This window comes from Thalassophryne amazonica, chromosome 10 (genome assembly GCF_902500255.1).
Source record: "Thalassophryne amazonica chromosome 10, fThaAma1.1, whole genome shotgun sequence".
NCBI classification, from domain to species: domain Eukaryota; kingdom Metazoa; phylum Chordata; class Actinopteri; order Batrachoidiformes; family Batrachoididae; genus Thalassophryne; species Thalassophryne amazonica.
The window spans coordinates 43,824,983-43,848,889 of NC_047112.1; the positions used below are offsets into that span (position 1 = coordinate 43,824,983).

Genomic DNA, 23,907 nt, shown 5'->3' on the forward strand with positions numbered 1-23,907 from the left:
AACTGACAAAACTTACTGTGTTGAAATGTAGATATTAAAAATTACCTTAATTTCTCTAGTATATTGCTGAAATGTAGTTTATTTTTTATTAATGGTGAAGTATTTATTTGGGGGCATTCCATTGAAAAATTGAGTTTCCACCACATGGAGGAACCAGAAACCAGAGACAGAATATTCAACCTACAAGAAAGAAAAATACACACAGTCTAATAAAGCTGCAGTAAAATGTTGGTCTCCCTACTGATTTAATTTGACAAAGCAATAACATGTAACTCTAACTAATGTTAGCACTGACAACTGTCATAGCACACCTGTTTGAGTGTTATCTATCAAGCAGATATTCAGGAAAGTGCTCATTCGGAATATGCCAAGATTTTATCTGGAATTCTTCCCACCTGTATCTTTGGTAGCCTGTGTTTATTAGCTCTGTCCATTGCTGTCTTTCTGTTTTCATTTCCCACAGATTTTTGGCGCTGTCAATCACAATTGGGAGTCTACGGCTTACTGTTGACTCCAAGACGCTAACACTAGCATATGTAGCGTAACAGTACCGTATGACCCTTGAACAAAACTGTTTATCGAACATGCTATTTGAGGGTCATACAGCACTGCTACGCTAGTGCAAGAGTGCCGTATGACCCTCGGACAACATCATTTTTCGAACATGCTATTTGAGGGCCATACAACACTGCTACACTACCGCAAGAGCGCTGTATGACCCTCGAACAACATCATTTTTTGAACATGCTATTTGAGAGCAATACAGCACTGCTACGCTAGCGCAACAGTGCCGTATGACCCTTGAACAACATCGTTTTTCCAACATGCTATATGAGGGCAGTACAGCACTGCTATGCTAGCGCAACAGTGCCTTATGACTCTCGAACAACATCATTTTTTGAAATTGCTATTTGAGGGTCATACGGCACTGCTACGCTAGCACATCAGTGCTGTATGACCCTCGAACAACATTGTTTTTCGAACATGCTATTCGAGGGTCATACAGCACTGCTATGCTAGCACAACAGCGCCATATGACCCTCGAACAACATTGTTTTTCGAACATGCTATTCAAGGGTCATACAGCACTGCTATGCTAGCACAACAGCGCCGTATGACCCTCGAACAACATTGTTTTTTGAACATGCCATTCGAAGGTCACAAACCCCATGTGTCATGGCATCTTGTCGCTATCCGGTTGCTAAGTGCTGACGTAATGCATCACGTGATAAATCTGTTTCCAGGTCCAAAGACCTGCAAGTTTATAATTAAAGTTACATCTGTATGATCCTTTTAAGGATCTACAGTTTAAGTTTAGTTTGTGTTTAAATTGTGCGCAAACCTCCATCCCGCCGTTCTCTGTCTCCACCTCCGTTAACCGCATTCATCTGTTTCTAAGGTAAGAGCACTTAATAAAACTTTTTTTCCTTTTACTTTATATATTTTATTATGCACAGGTAAAATATACATGTCTGTTTGTTAATAAAAAAAAAAAAAATTACAATAAACAGGACGTTAAAGTGCAAACTTCACTTTCCCCCCTAACGACATGAACAGGAAGCGATCGCAGCTCGCAGCAACTCCCATTGAAAATAACAGAGAAACAACCTGAGGGTCTGACATTTTTACATAAAACAAACGCAGTAACGTCTAAAAACCCAGTTAATATATCCAGGAGAGTTTTAGGCACAATATACAAAGAGTTTTATGTTGCGATGTTAATGCTGTTGTCCGTGTGCAACGGTGTAAGTGCAGCCTGATCAGATCGTCTCAGTGCAGTTCTCAATATTAATGACAGCGCACCTTTTTTGTTTGGAGCCGGAAGTTGAAAATCACATGATGCGTTACGTCACACTTAACAACCGGATGTTTAATCTCATGTGGGTCAAAATTCTAAACTGTTTCCAGACAATGAGATTTTTGATCATATTGGTGATATAAAGTTGTGAAATATTTTTTTTAAGATGAAAAAAAGAGTGGTGCCGAAGAACATCCTTTGGTGACTTAAATGGTTAAAAAAACAGAAGGGCCTACTTTAAAATAAACCACCTGTCCATTTGCAGATGACGTCTTGGTGTCTTTGACTTTGAAATTATACTGCTGGGTGAGTGGTATGATATTTTAATGATGAGCCAATTTGACTAAATTATATATTTTTGCTTTCACTGCAGCTAGTTTCCTTGAGGCACACATTGTTACCTGAATAATCACACGTGTGTAATTCTAACGAAATATGTTTGATAATGCAAAAGGCTTTTAGCCACTGGTATTTCTGTTATCAGCTGGCAGCATAGGCAGGACTGACATCAGAAACAAATGTGCAGATCTGCAAGACATTTCCTCAAGTCAAGTCAATTCTGAGACCATGCACTGGTGTTGCACTTCTACACATTTATGACACCACGGAACCAACCTTGGGTCCTGGATGGAAACCAACCAAGCAGGCAACCGTTCCATCCCCAACAATCAAAAATAGCATGTACCTACTACAGGCAAGTGAAATGTGGGTGTGTCCTCTGACTTCTCCAATCGGTGGAGTCCTCAACACTCAGGCACCAATGTGCTGGTACATGCATAGAGAATCGAAGACAAAATATTTAAGCTGACCCTCCTTCACAATGTGGGCGATACTCCTCATCTTACTGTCCCTAAGTAGCTGCTTGTTTGATCCTCCAAAAAAAAAAAAAAAGGAAATAATTGAGGAAACACAGGAAGGAGGGAGGATATGATGTCACAGAGGGCACATGCTGCTGAGCCCTGGCTGGGCCGTGTTGCACAAGAAGGACAGAGACGGGACGGCAGCAAGCAGAAAGAGGAAGAATACAGAAGCATTACTCCAGTACCTTCATGTATGCCCGGCATGTCCTTTCCCGTTTTTGAAGCTTTTACATGAGAAAAGAAAAAGAAGAGAAAAACAGAGAGAGAAACTCACAGTTTGCAAATGTAACGCTGTTGAATAAAGGTTCGGCAAAGGCCACAACTGAGTGGATGTACAAGCTGATGAATGAACAACCAACCAAAACATCCCGTTCATCTTATTTTGCTGATGACCTGCCAAGCAGGAGGTCAAAAAATAAAAGCACATTTACTCACAGTTATGACACACGCCATTTTCCTTTCAAATCCACCTGGCAAATCATTGAGTTATTATATTTGGCACAGCCAAATTATGGTCATTACCACAAAAGTATAAATCTTGCCATGACTACAGATCTCTGGCAGATGTCAGAGTCAAAAATAACAAAATTGCTTCTAGTTATGGTGGTTAAGTGATCACTAATGGCTGTTTGTTATTCTGTCCATTTGTTTTGGAAATGTCTCAAAAAGTTTTTGACCATATACAAATGTGTCCTCCGCAAATACATCCATGGATGCAGATCTAGATCCTCCCCAAACTCTAATCCTTCAAGGTCAAGACTTCCACAAAGCTACGCTTAGGGCCCGGTCCCACTGGCGTTTAGGAGGATTTGCGTATGAATTGCGCACAAAATTGGTTCATATTCACTTAACATCTGCAATATGCGTGAAACATGCTTGTATGAGTCGGCCGACATCCGCACACGTCCGTAATCATCCGCAGAGGCACGTTTTTCCATTGCCAGGATTTTTGAGCTGCACAAAATTTTGGCTGCGGATGACATCCACCTTACATACTCCATACATACTCAATACATACACAAACATACTCAATCTATGTGTGTATATTCGCTGTCTTCTGCTGATATCCGCAACTGACAGGGATTTGCGGCTTGGCAGCAGACTGGGACAGTGTGTAAAACAGATATTTTGCGTGCCCATCATGTCCACATCACGAACTAAAATAAGTTGTAGCGACTGCATACAGATTGGCCACGAATAAAGCATTTTTATTACATCTGCTTTGCATCTGATTTGCGGGAGATGCAAATCAGATGCACTGTGTTCACAGCTGGACGCTGTTCTTTGTTCTACCGGCTACTACGCGCTCTGCGCTGGATGCTGTGTATATAAAATAATTATTTTGTGGCGGATTAATCATTTTATTCTGCAAATTGGCTGTTGAAAACGGCTCTAATCACCTTCTGAATCACAGAGGAAGCTGCAGAAACCATTTTGAGCCGTCTAAAAAGGTAATTATTTGACTTGTTTACATTGTCAAGGCTTGATAAAACAGTTGCGTGTTTTTGCCTTCTTGTCTGCAGCTGTTTACAGTATTTATTCCTGTTTATAACAGATTTACCTTCTTGTTATAATCGTTCAGAGGAGCTGCGCTCTGATGCGATCCGCTGACGTCACCACTCGCCCTGTTCACTGCTTGTTTACTCCAGTCAACTTGTCCGAGTCCAGCTATTGCTCCAGAGCCTGTATTGTTGGTGTGAATAGTGATGCTGAAAGGTCCGAGTGAGCTTCATTTATGACCACAATGCAGATGCAGTGCACGCGCAACACGTGCACGATGCATTCATAATACAACAGTGATACTGCTGTGATAATCGCAATACGTCGGATCCGTTTCCTCACTACATGCGTTATACAACCATGATTGTTCATCATATATTTGCTATATATTATTAATATATCCATAATTCATACTGGGATATTTGTCATTTTTGGCCATTTTTGTGGCGGACGACAACGAATGCCTGTAATTTGTGTACTCAATTCATGCGCAATTAATCCTCTCCCCAGCGGGACCGGGCCCTAAGATCAGAACCTTTGGAGATAACCTGCTGAGACACAGATGACCATTAGGACTTGGTGCAGGTACATGAACCCTAAATTGTTTCCTAGATGTGCCCTCTAGTTTGTTTTCATGCTGTTATACTTCTTTCTCACAGCCTTCCTGATTTTGAAAAGACAGAAAGAAAACACACTTCATGGGACAATCGTATAACATATTAACAGCCAAAAGCTGCCAATTCACTACACGATAATACAATGGAATACTGTTCTACTATAGACAGAGCAACATAATGCTGCAGCATATTACAGAAACCTATTGCAGATGAACCATAGAATAACAGTGTACACTTTATTGCACGTGCCTCTATCTGTTCTGTGTAGTGGAGTGAAGGAGAGTAGGAGCTACGCAACAGGATTTGGTCAGGTCTGTGGCCCACAATGATAGAGAGAAAAAAAATACATATGACAAGGAAAAGTTTTAATATATCGAGCACTGGAAATGCTCCTGTGTGCGCACAAAGTACAATTTGTATTCAGGATTTGATTCATCAGTTCCCACATTTCATTAGTTTGTACAATGTACCAAGTTGAATGCACTAACTTCAGAGTGACACTGAGGGACAGACATTAGTGTTGTGTTTTATGTGGATAATAGGTAACATGGAAATACCCTTCCTGGCCATACTGATTTTGTTTGCTCAGAGACATACAGTAGAGTTGAGGCCTTTCAGTATTTACAATGTGCATTTGATAAAGTGCAGGAACAGCTTTGTCATCTCCAACTCATTTTAAATGCAGACAAAACTAATTCAGCTAACATGAGAGCCTCATTATCTGAAAGAATTTTAACAAGAAAAGGTCAACAAATTGAGTTGGTGTCTGGTTTTAAATATTTAGGATTTTTAATTGATGATCAATTGTCTTTTAAGGACCACATTCTTTATTTTACTAAAAAAGTGAAACTTCTGTTAGGATTTTATTACAGAAATAAGTGCTGTTTTTCTTTTAGCACAAAAAGGAAATTGGTGGAATCAACCTTCTTGCCTGTAATTGATTATGGAGATGTGTTGTACATGAATGCTTCTGCTCACTGCCTTTCGAGGCTTGATAGTGTGTACCATGGGGCACTAACATTTATTGCCAACTGTCGTCCACTTACCCACCATTGTGATCTTTACTCCAAAGTAAACTGGACCTCACTATCTGCCTGACGCCTCGTTCACTGGTATATCTTCATCTATAAAACCATTCTTGGTACTCTCCCATCATATTTGTCAAGTCTTTTAATAAGAAATCAATCAAGCTACAATCTCCATTCTATGGATGTCCTACAATTTGTTGTCCCCAATGTAAGAACTGAAATGGGCAAGAAAGGTTTTAGGTTTTCAGCACCAACACCTGGAACAAATTACAATCTGAACTTCAGCTTCAAGCCCTTGTGACGCTGAATGAGTTAAAAAACCTTGTGAAATCATTGCAATTAATCATGTCTGTGTGTAAATGTTTTATGTGAGAGTATAATGTTTTGAATTTTGAATTTGTTTTATCTGTTTTATCTGTTTTTGTTTTGCTTTATCTGTTGTAACTTATATGCTGCTGCCCTCTTGGCCAGGTCTCTCTTGCAAAAGAGATTTTAAATCTCAATGAGACTAACCTGGTTAAATAAAGGCGAATAAAATAAATAATAATAGTAGTGCTATGTGACTAAAAGATTAATTCAGGTTTTGAGTATATTTCTTATTGTTACATGGGAAACAAGGTACCAGTAGATTCAGTAGATTCTCACAAATCCAACAAGACCAAGAATTCATGATATGCACACTCTTAAGGCTATGAAATTGGGCTATTAGTAAAAAAAGTAGAAAAGGGGGTGTTCACAATAATAGTAGCATCTGCTGTTGACACTACAAACTCAAAACTATTATGTTCAAACTGCTTTTGTAGCAATCCTGTGAATCACTAAACTAGTATTTATTTGTATAACCACAGTTTTTCATGATTTCTTCACATCTGCGAGGCATTAATTTTGTTGGTTTAGAACCAAGATTTTGCTCGTTTACTAGTGTGCTTGAGGTCATTGTCTTGTTGAAACACCCATTTCAAGGGCATGTCCTCTTCAGCATAAGGCAATATGACCTCTTCAAGTATTTTGACATATCCAAACTGATCCATGATACCTGGTATGCGATATATAGGCCCAACACCGTAGTCGGAGAAACATGCCCATATCATGATGCTTGCACCACCATGCTTCACTGTCTTCACTGTGAACTGTGGCTTGAATTCAGAGTTTGGGGGTCGTCTCACAAACTGTCTGTGGCCCTTGGACCCAAAAAGAACAATTTTACTCTCATCAGTCCACAAAATATTCCTCCATTTCTCTTTAGGCCAGTTGATGTGTTCTTTGGCAAATTGTAACCTCTTCTGCACATTTTTAATTTAACAGCAGGACTTTGCGGGAGATTCTTGACAAATAAATTAGCTTCAGACAGGCATCTTCTAACTGTCACAGCACTTACAGGTAACTCCAGACTGTCTTTGATCATCCTGGAGCTGATCAATGGGTGAGCCTTTGCCATTCTGGTTATTCTTCTATCCATTCTAATGGTTGTTTTCCGTTTTCTTCCACGTGTCTCTGTTTTTTGTCCATTTTAAAGCATTTGAGATCATTGTAGATGAACAGCCTATTATTTTTTGCACCTGCATATAAGTTTCCCCTCTCCAATCAACTTTTTACTCAAACTACGCTGTTCTTCTGAACAATGTCTTGAACGTCCCATTTTCCTCAGGCTTTCAAAGAGAAAAGCATGTTCAACAGGTGATGGCTTCATCTTTAAATAGGGGACACCTGATTCACACCTGTTTGTTCCATAAAACTGACGAACTCACTGACTGAATGCCACACTACTATTATTGTGAACACCCCCTTTTTTACTTTTTTTTTTACTAATAGCCCAATTTCATAGCCTTAAGAGTGTGCATATCATGAATGCTTGGTCTTGTTGGATTTGTGACAATCTACTGAATCTACTGGTACCTTGTTTCCCATGTAACAATAAGAAATATACTCAAAACCTGGATTAATCTTTTTAGTCACATAGCACTACTATTATTCTGAACACTACTGTACATGCTTACAGATGAAAGAAAGAACATACAGGTGAACCCCGTTAACTTGCGCATGTTGTGGTCCACAAAATTGGGCCGTGAATGATCTGAAACTGCGAGTTAATGAGGTTAATTAAAAAAAATCTTAAAATCAGCTTACTTAGCCATATTACAATAGATTTAACCATTTGAAGTGTGATTCCTTCCTGGATGTTGATGATTTCTTCTTCTGGAGTGGGGCCAGGATCATCATCTTCTTCCTTGGCTTCAGCGATGAGCGCTTCGTCAGTGCGGATGATTCTGGATGATTCAAAGTTTTTCATTTACAGGTCTGGATGTGACCTTCCTCTTTAGATCCTTCTCACTGGTTCAGATTGGACCAGAATTTACACATGCACTTGCCCTTCATGTCCAACGCATGCGCCCACCACATGCGCAGGGGGTGGGCATATATACTCATGCCTGCACCTCTCAAAAATGGTCAAATCAAAATGGACTTTTATACAGTATTCTAAATTTTCGGGGTCCTGAAATCAGCTGCGAGTAAAGTCACAACCAAGTTACACATACAGTATGTGAGTTAACGGGTTTACCTGTATTGGCCGTTTGCACTGCCATTATTGTTTAGTTTTTTATCTGATGTGCACTAATTAATCAAACCGTGTAAAATGATGTAGATGTTGTGCCTTTACAACAGCATTTTGGGTGTTATACATTTTTTTTCAGCTAAAGGTTAACACACATCTCCATCTCAAATAAATTCTTCATGGAAGGCCATGTTTCCCTCTCTTGGCTTCTCTTGTATTGCTTGAGTGTGCATGTGCGTGCGTGTGTGTGTGTGCGTGTGTGTAGACACGTGCCTGTGCACTCCTCTCTGCCTGGAATAACGTGTGGAACACCATAAAATACACATCATGATGTAATGAGGGAAATATAGCACTAGTTGCATTACATAAGTTTTGAAGATGCTTGAACTGCTGCAACAGGGTCTCATCTCAGCAACACACACAAACCCATTACAGTTAGTTTGCACATGCTGCATCAGGACATGCACTTCTCTGCAATCCTGCGATCCCTACGACAACTGCAGTAACTATAATATAGTCCTTAATGTGATATGAAAGGCCAATTCTGTTTTAATTAAAGATGTCATTTTTGCAGATGTGAGACCTGATTACCTTGTTGAAGCTTCGTCCTGCAGAATCCTTCTCACTGGGTCTGAGCTCCTGCAGCTGAGCATCCAGAATGTCAACCAGCTGCTCCATCAGGCGCACAGAGGAGCTGACGTCACCAGCAAAGATGGGACCTTTAGTGTGCTTGGCTAGCTCATTGGCCAGGTTAGCGGCATTTTCGCCACTGCGGATCTGCAAGTAAACAGTGCCCCGATGAATGTTGGAAATTTAAAATTACATTGGAGGGTTTTTTTTTTCAGCTTATTTGGATTACTCAAAAATGTCTGCTGTTATATTTTGAGGTGAAGCTGCATAAGGCCCCTTGTTTTGTTTTGTTTTTGTTTTTTCCTTGAGCTACGGCATCTTTTTTCAATTTCTCTTAATGATAACAGAGCGCATGTGGCTGCATCTTGCATCTTTTTATTTTTTAATTGCTCTTTTTTGTGCATTTTCAATTGAAGATATTTGAACTTTTCTAAAAGGGGCTTTTTCAGGCATCCAATCAGATGGTGCTTTTCTGCCAGAAAAGTAAAACACTATATGGATACAGGGTCTAAAAAGGGTTGAGTAAAAAAAATTAATAAAATAAAATAAATAAGGGACAAATAGCGCACATACTTGAACTTTTTTTTTTTTTTTTAAGGCAGGCTCTAAATAAACTAAAACCTATGACATTTTGGCATGGATCTGCAAAATCAGCAAGCAATAAATAAATAAAATAAAATAAAAACCTTCAAGATGTGACATTTTTAGTCATTGGTTCAATATGACTTATTTATTAAATATTAAATATTGACTTCAGTGAAGACCTTTTCACTCCACAACAACACTTCAACTCTCAGAGAGGCAATAGGATGTGACAAAACAATTATAAGAATATAGTCAGAATGTGTAGCAGACTGGCTGCCAGTTATGAGCCTTCTTCCAAAGGAGTTGAATGCAACAGTCCGGTGACATGCATACCTTTGAATGTTGACCATCAGGCAGTGCGCAAAAGGTGACACAGTTGCACGACAAAACTTTAAACAAAAGCTGTCAGCATTTGAGGTGTTTTTGTTTTAAACTGGTTGGTACTTAGTGACAGAGTCTTGCTTCATTGATGGACAAAATAATTGTCTCCTCTGCCATACTTGTGCACCAACAAGGTCATGATGTTGGCATAGGCGCTGTAAGTGACTCACCATCCCATCTCCAGATTAAGAGATCAATCTCACCATCTCACCACTGAGGAAGGTGTTTAAATCCAGACGGCACATGCTGGTGTGTATTTGTGCAGCATTTAGAGGTGGCTCACCACCAAACTCAACAAATTTAAAAAAAGCACAATATGAGGATGAACTGGTTGGTTTGTGGTGAACTTTAATGTCAACTTTGTTTGGCCTGTGTAATAGTGTGCCACCTGCTGGATGGTTAGTGGATGCTGTACAGATTATGGAAAATTAGAAACACCTGCCCATTGTCAAGTGAACATCAGCTAGCAACTGTCTTAATGTAACCATTAGCTAACAAGCCAGCGACTATTAGGAGAAACATGGCCACTATGTGGACAAATACGGGACGATGCATACAACAGAATGGGAAATGTAAAAGCAGAATGCAGGAATGGATAGAACATGTGGCTGGAGATTATGTCAGAATATTTCATTTGTCCTGTATGTTACTGTATGTTGGGAAACTCCAAAGGCTTTGGAACATTTTGAAACCGGTTTCGAAACATTGTTCTGGAGTCAAACAGATGACATCGTATGTTAAATGGGGTCTCGTAAACATTGAAGCTAATTTGACACCTTAATGTCGAAACATAATGCAACACTATTGAATTTACTACAAAAGGAAGTACCCAGAGGAAAATAATAATTATTTCTCTTGAGACAATTTCAAAGCCTGTGTGAAACCAAAAAGAGACAATAGCTTATTTCTGTCATCTCTCCACAAATGAAAAATGAACAAAAATTCAAATTAGCTATCTTTTTAAGTTTCAGAAGAGAGCTTTTCAAGCTCAAAAATAATTTCTGGAGACAAAATAGAAACTAAAATGAGGCTGAAGTGAAAATGTTTAGTGTCGAGCTGCAGAATAGCAAACTTTCAGCAGTAAAAATTTTCCTGTTGACGCCTTTATGGTGTCAAATCTCGCTCATAATCACTGGGGAGGCTGAGACAAGCATTTGCGGGTAGTGGAGTGGACCAGCAACAAGCAACTTGCTTGTAACATTGTGGTGTTATGGAGGTGAGTTCAACCAAAATATGTATTTTTGTGTTTAACTAAGATTATTATATGGTATGTGATTTTGCCAACTTCTGATTGGCCCATTCGCCACTTTCTGAGCTGTACCACATGCCGAGTTGACCGCTGGTGGAGCCGAGTACACCTCGCGTGCAGCGAAGTGCTAGCCAATCGAGCGATGCCTTCTATCGATAACGACCAATCAGATAACGCGATGCAACGCCTGCTTTGGCCCGCTTCGAGTTGCGTTGCGCGTCGTCATGACGACGCCGTGTACATAATGCAGTAAAAACTAAGCGCACAGAAAAGAAAACACTACTGGCTGCAGCAGCTCCTCGGTCTTCTCTCACAAATGTGTTTAAATACAGTCCACAAAAGTCCTGTTCACAGACTGACTGACAGAAACAGGACATGTCCACATCAAGTATCAGTTCATTCGCGCACGTGCGCATGCGCATCTCACGGTCAAAGTAGGAAAGACAAACTATAACAGAACTCAGAGCGCAGACCTGCAGCTCAAAACAAATATAAACGAGAAGATAAGTCAGAGTGCACAGTCTGTCTGCAGCCAAACTGCACTCTGATTCCTCTGTGCAGAGAACCTGCAGACTGCGTTCTCACCTTCTCTCTGCCCCCTGCTGCGCGCACCTGACGCAGACATTCCTGCTTCGTCATGACACCACAGGAAGCTTGAGGCAGCCCCGGTGTGAAAGGGGCTTTAGAGATTGTGCTCATGAAGTATTTTGGACCTGTTGGTGCAGTATGACAGTAATAATAAAGAGCTGAAACTTGAGATTGATTTTTCAGTTTTAGTATGTTTGACAAACTCCCAATTTTCTTGTTTAGCATATAATAAAACAGTTATAGACTTTTAATTTCGGTGTACCTGTGATTATGCGGACCAGGTGGATGGGGTTCACCGCGGTATAATTGTATATAATCGTGAGTCTTTAATGTGAGTTTTATAAAAAAAAAAAAAAAGAAAAAAAAAAGCATGTTGCTATTAGGGTTGCGTGTCATGAACCGGTTCTTTTCAGGTATCCTTAAGAAATGATTAAATCCATCGACATCAATAGCCTTTCTGCTTAATGATTCCCTTATCTGTCCTTCAGAGTGGCCGTTGTTTTTGGGGGCGTTTGTCTGGAAAATGATAATTTCTCTACATTTATTACAGACCCTGCAGTGGGTATGTATAATCAACCATTTCTGCAGCGCGGCTTTGCTTTGAACCTTGAACCAGTGAAGCAGTGCTTCGATCTTCGATCTGCTGCTTCATTGGTTATTTGTTTTATTTCGCTTTATCTTAATTTTTCCCCGCTAAAACCCTAAAGAGCATATATCTGTGAATAATATTTACCTTGTTTATGTTAAACCAACCTGTTATGGTCTTCTGAAACAGTTGATAGATGTATTTTATAACTTGGGAATGATAAAATGGGACCAATGCTAACGTGTTAGCATGTCTATGGCATTTTCAATGTTAAAGTTAGCATTAAGTTGAGCCATTATTAAGCTTCCCTCCCCAGTGCACAAAGTTTTCTGGGATACTCTGAAACCGTGAATGGAAAGTCCTACATAGATTCAGAAGCCCATTGGTCCCTGTGCTTATCCCCTGATTCCATAGCGTGAACCTCTCTATGGACAGGATGGCAGTCCAACATAGGCTACTTCCCCAAGCTAAGAATGGTACCCATTTACAGCTGGGTAGACAGTGGCGACGCAGATAAAGTGTCTTGTCCAGGTAGCATGATCGAGAATGGAACCTAGGATTATGATACTTATGGAAAGGCTGCAGTCAGCCTGTTTGTGAACTTCTGTTTTTATTTTAAGTTGCCTTGTGAAAATACACATCACTCATGCTTCAAATTGCTGGCTCTTAAACCACTTCAATAGTTGACAAAAGCAAATAATCACCGCTCACCTCACTTTAGCCTGACTTTGTAATGCTACTTGTAATTGTGATTAAGTACTGCAGTTTACAATGAGATGTTTTGTCTACCCCATCTGCTATTTTTTACAGCAACCTTGAACATTGAAGGAAAAAACAGCAAGGTGGAGCTCACATACAAATACAAACCTTCTGGGCTACTTGGTTGACCCAGTGGGAGGTGCAGTTGCTGAGATCGGGGCCCTTTGGGTGCCAGGCCCCAGTGGAAAGGACGCATAAATAAGAGGCTGTGCCTGGCAGGGAAAACAAGAACAGAAAAGTCAGGTTAAATTAAGTGAAATGTATTCTTTGTCCTTTACAGATTGACAAATGACAGAAATGCAGATTTAAAAAAAACAGCAAAGAATTGCATAAACTTGCAAATGTATGCAAATTGTGCAAATGTGCACTTACAGGAGACAAAGATCAGCCCTGTTGGAAATGCTCTCTGTAGTCTGTGACAAGATGAACGCAATCACATAACATTTTGTTGAATTGTTGAATGTGACAAGTAAAGGTCACAATTTTTTTCTCTCTCTGCCTGTTTTTCCTGTGCGTGTACGCTAGAAAATGGATTTAGAAAAAAAAAATCCTAATTAGCCTTATGCCAGTTGAATGCTGAGCACTAACATGATTTCACACATTAAAAATGAGAGATGCAAGCTGAGCCTGTGCGACCCACCCCCTCACAGACTGCTTAATCATGTTTGGACGTGAAATGACACAGCAAACGACTAATGACATTACACGCTGCCTTCACTGTAAACACCGGGGTTCCGTCTTCAAGTTAAAAAAAAAAATGCTAGGAGTGCCGACTGATCGAACCACACAGTGAGTTGTCTCGGGACCTTCCGGCTCGTATTGGAAGCAGCGAGCACAAGGCCCCGAGGTGAGATGGAGTCGTGTTTACCTCGTGTTCCTTTGGGGCAAGGTCTCTCCACAAGCGTGCCCCTCTGGGTCTGAGGCCACATTATGTCTCTTTTCTCTGTGGCCTCACAGAAGCGCTCAGGTAAAGGGAAGGACTCCAGAGGCGGCGGGGAAGTAGTCTGTGGGATGGCGGGAGGCAGCTTGGGCACTCCCCTGCTACCCTCTTTGAACCCTGTTGTGGTGGTAGTGTTGGCCACGCCCCAGTGCACTGTGGTTGTGGTGGTGGTGGTTGTAGTTCTTACAGGCTGAGGGGGTGTTGTGGATTCTGACAGTGGTGGAGCTGTGGAGGCGGAAGAAAAATACGATTTATTAGACGCGCCAAACGAGGTTTTCCCCCCTACACACCTTTGTCTGATTGCAGGATTTCTCACAAGCACACAAACAGATTTCAATGAAATTTGGTGGACAGGTAGGCCTCAGATCATTAAAATTAGGTGTGAATCCAGATCAAGGGGTGTATCTTTCCTTTCGATCCAATGTTGTGTTGTATTCTTTCTAGGATGCGTTTACAGTCAACTTTGTAATTGTTCGGGCAGTGACACGATTTTTGCAATGTTGACTCTGTACATCACCGCGGCAGAGTTGGTATGAACCAATCAAGATGTGCTTGTAGTGTAGATGGTTAGCTTTAATTCAAGAGATTGAACAAAAATATTGCATTCATCATTTTGGAATTATTATAGCCATTTGTATATACAGTCCCTCAGTTTTGGGAGCCAATATGTAATTGGACAAACAAATTATTATTATTGGTATTGTTGTGAATACCAGTCATCACTTTTTCAGACCATTTTCTTTGGGCAAGTTAGGGGTTGGATGCATGAACATTTCCACATAAATGAATAGGTCTTGGATTATTCATTCATTCATTCAATTCAACCTTTATTTAATCTAAAAAAATCATTGAGGGACAGACCTCATTATCAAAGATATCGGGAGGCCAGTTAACCCTTATAAGAAAAATGATAAAATAATTTTTTCAAACTAAGATTCATTGAGCTTGGCTCATTTTCTGTGAGGAACATAAATCAGAAAACATTTTCAGTGCCCCCCCCCCCCCCGCCCCGCCCCATATAACTCCCCTTCACATTTATATTACATACAGAGCCTTCGGCTCCACTGCACCCGGGGCTATTGAAAGTGTGGAACTCATAAGCCCTATGTACCCTCATTTTCCATTTCTGCTCTCTGGATCTGTGAGTGAGTGAAGGAGCAGAGTGAAGCAGGTGACTGTTCCTACACAAGGTTGCAACATTGTGCAGGGACTGCACCCACATTCCCACACATTTCACCCTCTGTCCCTAATGTTGGGGACCTGACACTATAAATAGCTCTGTCAGTATGGTTCCATACCACAAATGATCAAGATGGCAAAGTCATTCTCTGTTCCGGCTGCCTTACAGTTGATACAGGGCACCGTGGTCTTATCTGACCCGTGTGTGATATTGCGGGATTTGACCACTTACGGGGACCTCCACTCCGTTGTGCAATATATATACGCAGCATACGTTCACACAGAAAAATGGTGTAATGTTTTGTTTTCAGTGTCAGGAAAGATGACTTTAAGCTTGCTTTCAGCTTGTTATCATCTTGGAATATAATACGTGCCATGGAATTAATATACATGCTGTTGGATTAAACTGCACAGTGTTTGGTACCTTCCAGGAGTAAGTGAGGTCATACCGGACTTTTCCATTGTAAATGGGGAGGCCCATGGAATGAACTTGGTGGTGAAGACGAGGGAATATGTCTAAGAATGATTCTAACATGACAAGTATGATCAAATGGAGTATTAATGTGTTAAAAGTAAGAGTTAATTAGAAAAAGTATGTTACGAATAAGTGAAATTATATTATATAAGATTATATGAGTTGTTTTTCATAAAGAGTGCAGAGTCAGAGAAAAAGAGGAAGTGAAGAAGATGTCGCAAGTGGGGCAAGAAAAGCTGATGCTAAACAACTGATCAAATGATTAAGATGTTGGTAAAAATGAAATGAATAATAAGGAATGAGAATGTTTGTATATGATCATATGAATTGTTTTTATGTGAAAGAGAGTTGTAATGAAATGACTGAATATGACTGATGTGATTTTGAAGAAATTATTTAAAAGAATGAATTCTCAGAAAAGCTGAAGTGTTAACAGAAAAGAGGAACTTGAGAAATAAGTTACTGGTAGGGGCTGCAGAGATTTCCAGTAAAGCAGAAGGAGAAGGGAGGAGGTTTTGAGTCAACAGCGTCCCCATGGTAACCAAGATCATCTGAGGACGACTAGAGTCAAGAACATATATAACCTGCTGAAACACCAGAAAACGGGGTTATTCTTCCAGGGAGAGGTGCTGTTGCCACTAATCCCCTGCTACGAGGAGATCACAAGACTTGACCATCTTGTGAGCATCAATTGGAATTGTGGAGTGAGAGGATTGGAGCCATAAAAGATCATTTGAGAGAGATTTCAACTCCCACTCAGGCCGTCCAGTCACAGAGTAGCAGAACGATGGAGGATAACCACTGGCCTTAAGTCTGAGTGGGGAATGTTCAACGATTTCTCTCTCAAGGAATATCACAGCATACCAGAATGGATTAGATCAACTTTTGGTTGATTGAAGACAAAATAAATTCTTATGTGGATTAACATCCTGAAGGATTACAATATCACACAAGGATCGTGGTCAGCTAATGACTAATAGCTGATGAAGAGGAAATCAAGTTCATCGAGCTGGGGACCTTAACCTCGAAAGCCTTCCTCCCTCACTCCTAGGAAAATTTGTTGAGAAATCAATCCAGTCCCAGTCAAAGTAAGATCAGTCAGAATTATTGAATTAAAAACAAAAATCTCTGCCAATCATTATTCTAATTATACTTGAATTACTGTTGTGAAATTATCACCATATAACCTATTTTGATTATGTTATCGGCACTTGCAAAACCTGCAATAAAATTCCAAGCATGCAGTTAAAGTGTTAAGGCTCGGACACTGGATTATTGATGCTTCTTAATCTGTGAAAGTTAAGTTTATTGGGTATACAACATCAAGTGATCTAAAAGGTTAGTCTGGTTTTTAATGAAAATAACACATCCTGGGGACTCGCTGTACGAGTCACTAAATTTAAAATCTAGCAACATTCCAAGAGCCCTGATCCATAAGAGGAGAGCTGCCGTTAACAGGCGTGGCCGGTTCGTATCCTGGTTCCTGAGAAGGCTATTCGACCGGGGTGCGAGATCAGCTTCAGCGGGGTGGACGTCCGGATGGAGGCAGTGAGCAGCTAGACGAATCTCCTCGCCACCAGCTTGAACAGCCTTTGTGCAGCCCTGTCGGGTAATACCCGTGGAGACACGAAGGTCGGACCCCAGAGACGGAGAGCTGGTTTTACACAAACACACTCATCGGAGGGTGAGCGTGTGCCGTGTATCTAAAAGCAGGATCTGACATCAGCTGCAATCACCGAAGCAGTCACGAAACGTTTTCTCTTTTTTTTTTGGTTCCCAGTAGAGAAGAGAAGATGAAGCAAGTGGGAGACATCGTGTCGGGAAGTGTTAGCCTACATAGCTAACCAGAGTAGCTCCGTTCTCTCAACGGCAAAACCGCCTCAACACATTTGTGCTCTGGGTCAAAAACAAACCGCAACACATGTCCACTTACCCACCACATCGTCACTTTTTCTTTGCATATCCACTTTGTTTCCATGTAATTTGCCCAAAAACCCATTGAAAATGCTGGTTTTTTTCCCCTCAAAGCTATTTTACCCCTTTAGCGCCCAGTCTCAACCAAAACTGCCATGCTCTATTGGAAGAGACAGGGGGTTTTGATGGTGATGCAGAGGAAGAAGTTTCTGAATGTGAGGATCATATTTCTAAAAATTCAGAGTCTGACACTGAGTTTGTAGAGGAGGGTGAGCATCAGCCAGCTCTGTAGCCTGAAACAGCCTCAGGACCAGTCCTTCAACAGCCAGGACTAGTCTGTGACGTGTGTGGACCCAAGATGGACAGAAAAAACACAATATACATGCACCCAGTGCAAGAAGTACATATGCAATACACACACAGTGAAACTCTGCCCCGCATGTGTGGTATAGTCTGGTATGAAAACGGCCGAGTTCAATGGAGCTAAGGTATTCAGACAGGTGTTATGTGTAAACTGACCCGAGGAGGTTAAATTTCTGATGAAATTCAAATAAATAATACACTGTAGTTATGGAAAACCTTACTTCATTTGTACATTTGTTAATTATTTTCTAGTTATGCCTGTTTTATGATGCATTTCCTTATTTTCTTACATTTTAATTGAAAAATCAAACAAAAACAAAACTGAGTGGCATTTCTATTCATATATGTGATTTAACAAACTTAAAAGGAACAAACTTAACATATGTGTTCTTTATATTGCTTGCAATTGGGATGAAATAAACATCTGCTGAGTATTTTAACACACACACAAAAAAAGTGTGATTATGTTGAATTAAAAGCCCCAAAATGCAATGGGTCCACCAGACCCAGCAGAACTCCCTGTGTAAGAAAAAACGAAGACCCTATAAGGGTTAAATAAAAGCAAAAACATCAAATATATAAATGTGCATACAGAGCCGGTCTCCTGGCATTGGCCATATAGACGGATGCTGGAGGACGGTACTGCAAACCTTCGAAAAAAAACAAAAAAATAAAACAGTTCTTGTCCATTTGTCTGGGACGAGCAAAAAAAAAAGAAAAATGCAGTTGTACAGCACAGATCATGTATATAACCTTGCCTGAATCATACAAGTCCAATTTTCCTTCAAAACTGGTGAAATCATTTACTGCTTTTGTGTCGTTATGAGTTTTCAGAACTGTGACCACAACCTGTAAAAAACAGGATTGTGTGGGGCTGTGGAGTGCAGCTTTTCCGCAAAAGCGACACTGATAAATCCATCTTGTTCATGAACAGATGAAAGCTCTGATCAAATCTGACAACAATCCATCCGATAAAAGTGTTTTTTGATTAGTCAGTTGATTCACTTCAAAAAAGTGTGTGTCCTCTCTCTCTAGGGTGTCGACACAAAGCACCTTTTTTTTTTTTTGTAATACACAAACACACTGCTTCACTTTAAACACGCAATAAGTCGATTTAAGATCATTTGTCTCGCTGCTTGAGAGCACCGAGTCGATAAGATCAGACAGCGAACTCTTTCTTTGCAGCTGCACACACACACACACACACACACACACACACACACACACACACACACACACACACACACACACACACACACACACACACACACACACACACACACACACACTCTGCAGGCCTCTGGTGCAGAGGCGGACCCACAGGGGGCTTTCCCACCCCAAACCCAAAATCCTTAAAAGGTCCACTTATGCAGCCATTTTTAAAGACATAATAAATAGTAATAATAATTAAGATCATAGTCAGAGTCTAATGCTTTGAAAAAATAAGATTATTTAATAATTTATTATCATCACCATCATTGGGTAATTTTGCCAAAAAAAAAAACCCAGCAGCTTCATACACAAAAACCATAAGTATGTTGCATTTTATTTTTAAAATGATTGTAAGAATTAAAGATACATATCGAGAAGAAATCCTCCTCAGATGTCACTCGTAGATTTAGTTTGACATTACTACATTACAACCATAAGCTCACCTAGGCCACAAAAATGACATTACAACGGAGCTGCACGGCGCCATGACGGACCGCCTGTGCTATTGTTATAGGAACAGAAACTCTGGTTTTATATATGCTATTTCATTGAATTTGTTTTATTTTTGATGCCATTTAAGTGTGTTTGTTTGTTTGTTTGATCGACAACTAAACCTTAAAGGTCTGTCATAAGGCTGTTGTCCATTAATGCATGGGGTGGTGTGTATGCGCGGAGGAGTGGGGGGCACCAAACCATAAGCTCACCTCGGCCACAAAAATGGCTACAGCATGGCTCTGTGTGCATATATGCGTACACACACACATATAGATGACATACATACATTCACAAGTGCATACCGACACACACACACTTACTTTACATCAATCACTGACATACACAAATGGCATGAGCCTGCAGGATAAATTTGTCTGAAGTGGACAGTGATCAAAAACTAAATAACTGAGAAGAAGACTAGTGAGGGAACCCATCAAGTCACCTGTAATCACTCATAGGCTTCTATGACTTCTTCAGAGAAAATGTGAGAAGTACAATTTTTGTCTGTTACTTGTCACCAGCTTCATGACGGAGTGGCGAAGAGAGGGATGTTAATACAAGAAAACTGTGCCTTTTGGCAACCTGCAGACATCTAAATTTCACATATTGTTTTGAAGAAAATTCTTATCTGTGCCGCTCCACTATGAAGCTGTTTAACTAGTGAGGCAACAGACACAAGTTGGACAATTCTTCATTCACAACCACAAAAGCCTGTAGCTTCTTCAGAACAGTCATAGGTCACTTGGTGGCTTCCCTCACTAGTGTCCTTTTTGTATGGTCATCCAGATTTGAGTGGATACTGTTTCTATTTCACAATGACTGATGTCCAGGACATATTCAGTGACTTCAAAATGTTCATGTGTCCATCTCCTGACTTGATTTGTCTAATCAATAATTCTTTTATTTTTTTTGACCAGTTACTTATTGCCTCTAAAATTGGAGTGACTGTATATAGAAATGGCCATACCACTGAAATGGTTCATGAGATGTTTTTGTTAAACACTTTAAACTAATGTTAAAAGTCGACACCACAAGCACATCTCAGCTGTCTCAAAGGACATTAAAAGACAGAGGCAAAATTACAAAAACTGGGTCACTGCCCAAATACACAAGTATTTGGGCAGTGACTGTATTATCTCTGCCAAGGAACCTCTATTAAGTTTGCTAGTTAGTAAGACACCTCAAAAAGTTACAAAATGATGGTCACAAAATTTGGCGGCAGCATAGGCCAAGAAACAATCCAATACATTTCTGTCTGGGTATAGATCCATGGGATTTATGATTTTTTTCCTCATTTTAATAAAAGTCCAATATTTGCTTATATGCCATAAAAAAATCTAACATTCTTGCCTTAGGAAGGTTACAAAGGAAAAAGCTGTAATATAATGCCATAATTAAAAACCTAACGTCTTGCCTTACAACTTCACAAAGAAAATTATAACTTTCTTGCTTTAAAAAGTGTAAGACTCCTCCTTTATCCTATCTTAAAGTTAAATCTAAAGTTAAATCTAATCACAAAGATCTGTAGTCTACACTATCTTCAGGTAAGTGCATGCAGGCTAGATGGAAAAATATATGCTTCTTTTTTTTTTTTAACCTGTGGGTACCGTGGGACATTAACTGTTGCGCAGCGTCCTGCAGGGCAGACTATGGAGTTTATCCAGTGTAATTTAGCAAGTATTGTGTCTTAACTTTCTTGTGGGCAGAAGCCCCTGTGTCCCACTAAACCTTAATGACGTCCCCGCTGCATGTAACACTTCTAAACAATTTCAGGGCTATAACGCTTATACATCCAAGCATCCTGTTGTGTAAATTGGTGCTAAGTGCTTTGTGCAACAAGCACATTCCCCTTCCCGTTGTCTTAGCGAAGGCACTCATTCTGCAGAGAACAAGACAATAATTACAGTAACTTCCTCGCACCTGGCAATCATTCTTGCCTGAGAGATTTTGTGGCAAGGCTGATTAAATTTCACTGGAACGGCATAGAAGCTGTATGTGCATTCACTTTACAGAACCCCCCCAACACACACACACACATCTCTGATAAAGCAGGTGTGCAGTAACTCATGAAACTACCTGAGGCAAAAAAAAAAAAAAAAAAAAAAAAAAAAAAATATATATATATATATATATATATATATATATATATATATATATATATATATATATATATATATTTCTGTCCCAGTAAAAAGAAAATAGTGCTGTCTTTAACATTTTTATTTTTCACATGTAATACACCCCAATGGCAACCCCAAATGTTGGAACATGATGCCACTGCAGAAATTGGAAATCTTGCAGTTCCTTGAATGGCCACTTGAAAACGTGAGTCACTCCTCAATGATAAAAGGTCCAATAAGCATGTTGACAGCCTGGTATAATAACTATTTCAGTCTCCATAGCTCGTTTCCTCGTTCATGACAACTGTGTGTGTGTGTGTGTGACAACTCATCAGTTAAAGTTGTCTTAAACCAAAAAGTGTTGTGCCGGGTTGAAGGCCTTGAGTGGCCGCTCGCTGCTGTAGACTCGATTGTGTTTGTCCTTTCTGAGCATTTTATTACAAATATCTGTGATAGCACAGCTTGGTGTGCAGTTAATTGTATGAAGGTACCATCTAATAAGTTTTCCCTTCACTGAAATTTTAGTAATAGTATAATTGTATGGTAGTGCCTTTAGCTTCAATTAGCAATTATGCGTAGTGATTTGTTACATTGACAGCGTCGTGGTTATTGCTCTGAGCCAATATGTCACATGTGATGCAATATAGTTTTGAATACCTGAACCCCAGCCACCCATTATGAAAACCACCTCCCTATTGGTAAGTACAACATGGGGGTGTGGGTTTGGGCTTCATTTGTCCCACCCAGGTCCTGCTGGTGTTGCCTATACTCTTTACCCAGGAGTAAAGAGATGAGATGATGAACATTTATTTTCATTACACTTAGAAGTGCAACAAAATTATCTTCACACCCAATTACCTCAGACAAAATACAACAATTAATCCACAATTATTACTAGTTGAACGTAATAATGGCACACATCAGAATTAAAACAACCGCACATATACATTTGGTATTGTTTATGTGCGCTAAACTTTGGAGCAGTCCGTCATCCGAATCGAAGCAAAGTGAGCGTAGGCCGCAGCAGAGTCCCGCGCAGCCGACTCTGAAGAGCATCTAAAGAGCCTGGGAGTTAGGCAGACACAGGCGCTGCCAAGATGTCCCCATTTGGAGCCACCCCAATTGATTTCTCAACCCACTCTTCATAAAAACCTGTTTGTGACGTCCAAACCCCAACCTTAGGCCATCAAAAATGGGGCACACCTGGAAGAAGAAAAAATTTGCAGCTCCTTGAACCACTTCAGGCTGGCTTCTAAAGCAAGCAGGTTTTCATCAAGTTCCATGTTAAAATGCCCAACTTTCAAGGAGAAATCAAACCATAGTAACAGCCTAGTACAAAAAACAGTTTTGGTCTTTGTAGTCTTTTTCACTCCATGACAACTGTACGGGGGGTGCATTAGGTCCTGTTAATCCATGATGACTGAGGAAATGAGCAGGTTATAATTTTTATAATTTTTAATACTCAAGCCAAAGCAAACCATTATGAAAACCACCACCCATTCCCAAAAATATACGCTTTAATAAAATAATCAAAACAAAGTTAGCACAAGGTCTCACTCACAATCCACCTCTTTACCCATTTATGGATTAGTGGGTGCGCAGGCAGAATAAGCACTGCCAACATGGCAACAACAAGATCAACACTTTTGGAGCTTCAAAACGGCTTTTCCAGGTCTCAACAGAAAACCTGTGGGTGATGTCATGGGCCGTTTGTCCAGTATATATATAATCTTTGGCCAAGCCACAATAGTGTGAGTAGCACTGCAATTGCATTTCAAAGTAATAGAATTATATTTAAAAGCAGAACAAAAGGGCCCAACACAGACATTTGAAAAGAAAAGGATGATGTATATCAGTGGAAGAATTGTGATTGGTTTGCAGCATGCACACTGAATCTAATCGCATTTGAGTACTTTGATTTCCTCCATTAGGCTGCTTGCAGAGCATGTAGAGAATGTGAAGAGGTGCTGGTACACTGCTTGAGCTCAGCTTGGCAGCCCACAGCAGTGCAGCCGCCGGTGAATGTGATCGAAGACTACAAGCGGCACAGAGGCAAAGAAAACAAGGAGGTGAG

At 40.2% G+C, this 23,907-nt stretch overlaps 1 protein-coding gene and 1 long non-coding RNA gene across 2 annotated transcripts in view; one reads left to right on the top strand and one right to left on the bottom strand.

Annotated features, from left to right (window-relative positions):
- adgrl2a (adhesion G protein-coupled receptor L2a) overlaps positions 1-23,907 on the bottom strand; it is a 323,047-nt gene that overhangs the window by 54,413 nt on the left and 244,727 nt on the right. Inside the window, 4 exon segments of the mRNA XM_034179941.1 lie at positions 2,844-2,882; positions 8,949-9,134; positions 13,244-13,347; positions 14,004-14,300. Of these exon segments, the coding sequence (XP_034035832.1) occupies positions 2,844-2,882; positions 8,949-9,134; positions 13,244-13,347; positions 14,004-14,300 (626 nt within the window).
- Positions 2,479-2,684, top strand: LOC117518714. Its single transcript, XR_004563047.1, has 2 exons — positions 2,479-2,511; positions 2,553-2,684. It is a non-coding gene; the product is annotated as an uncharacterized LOC117518714 (long non-coding RNA).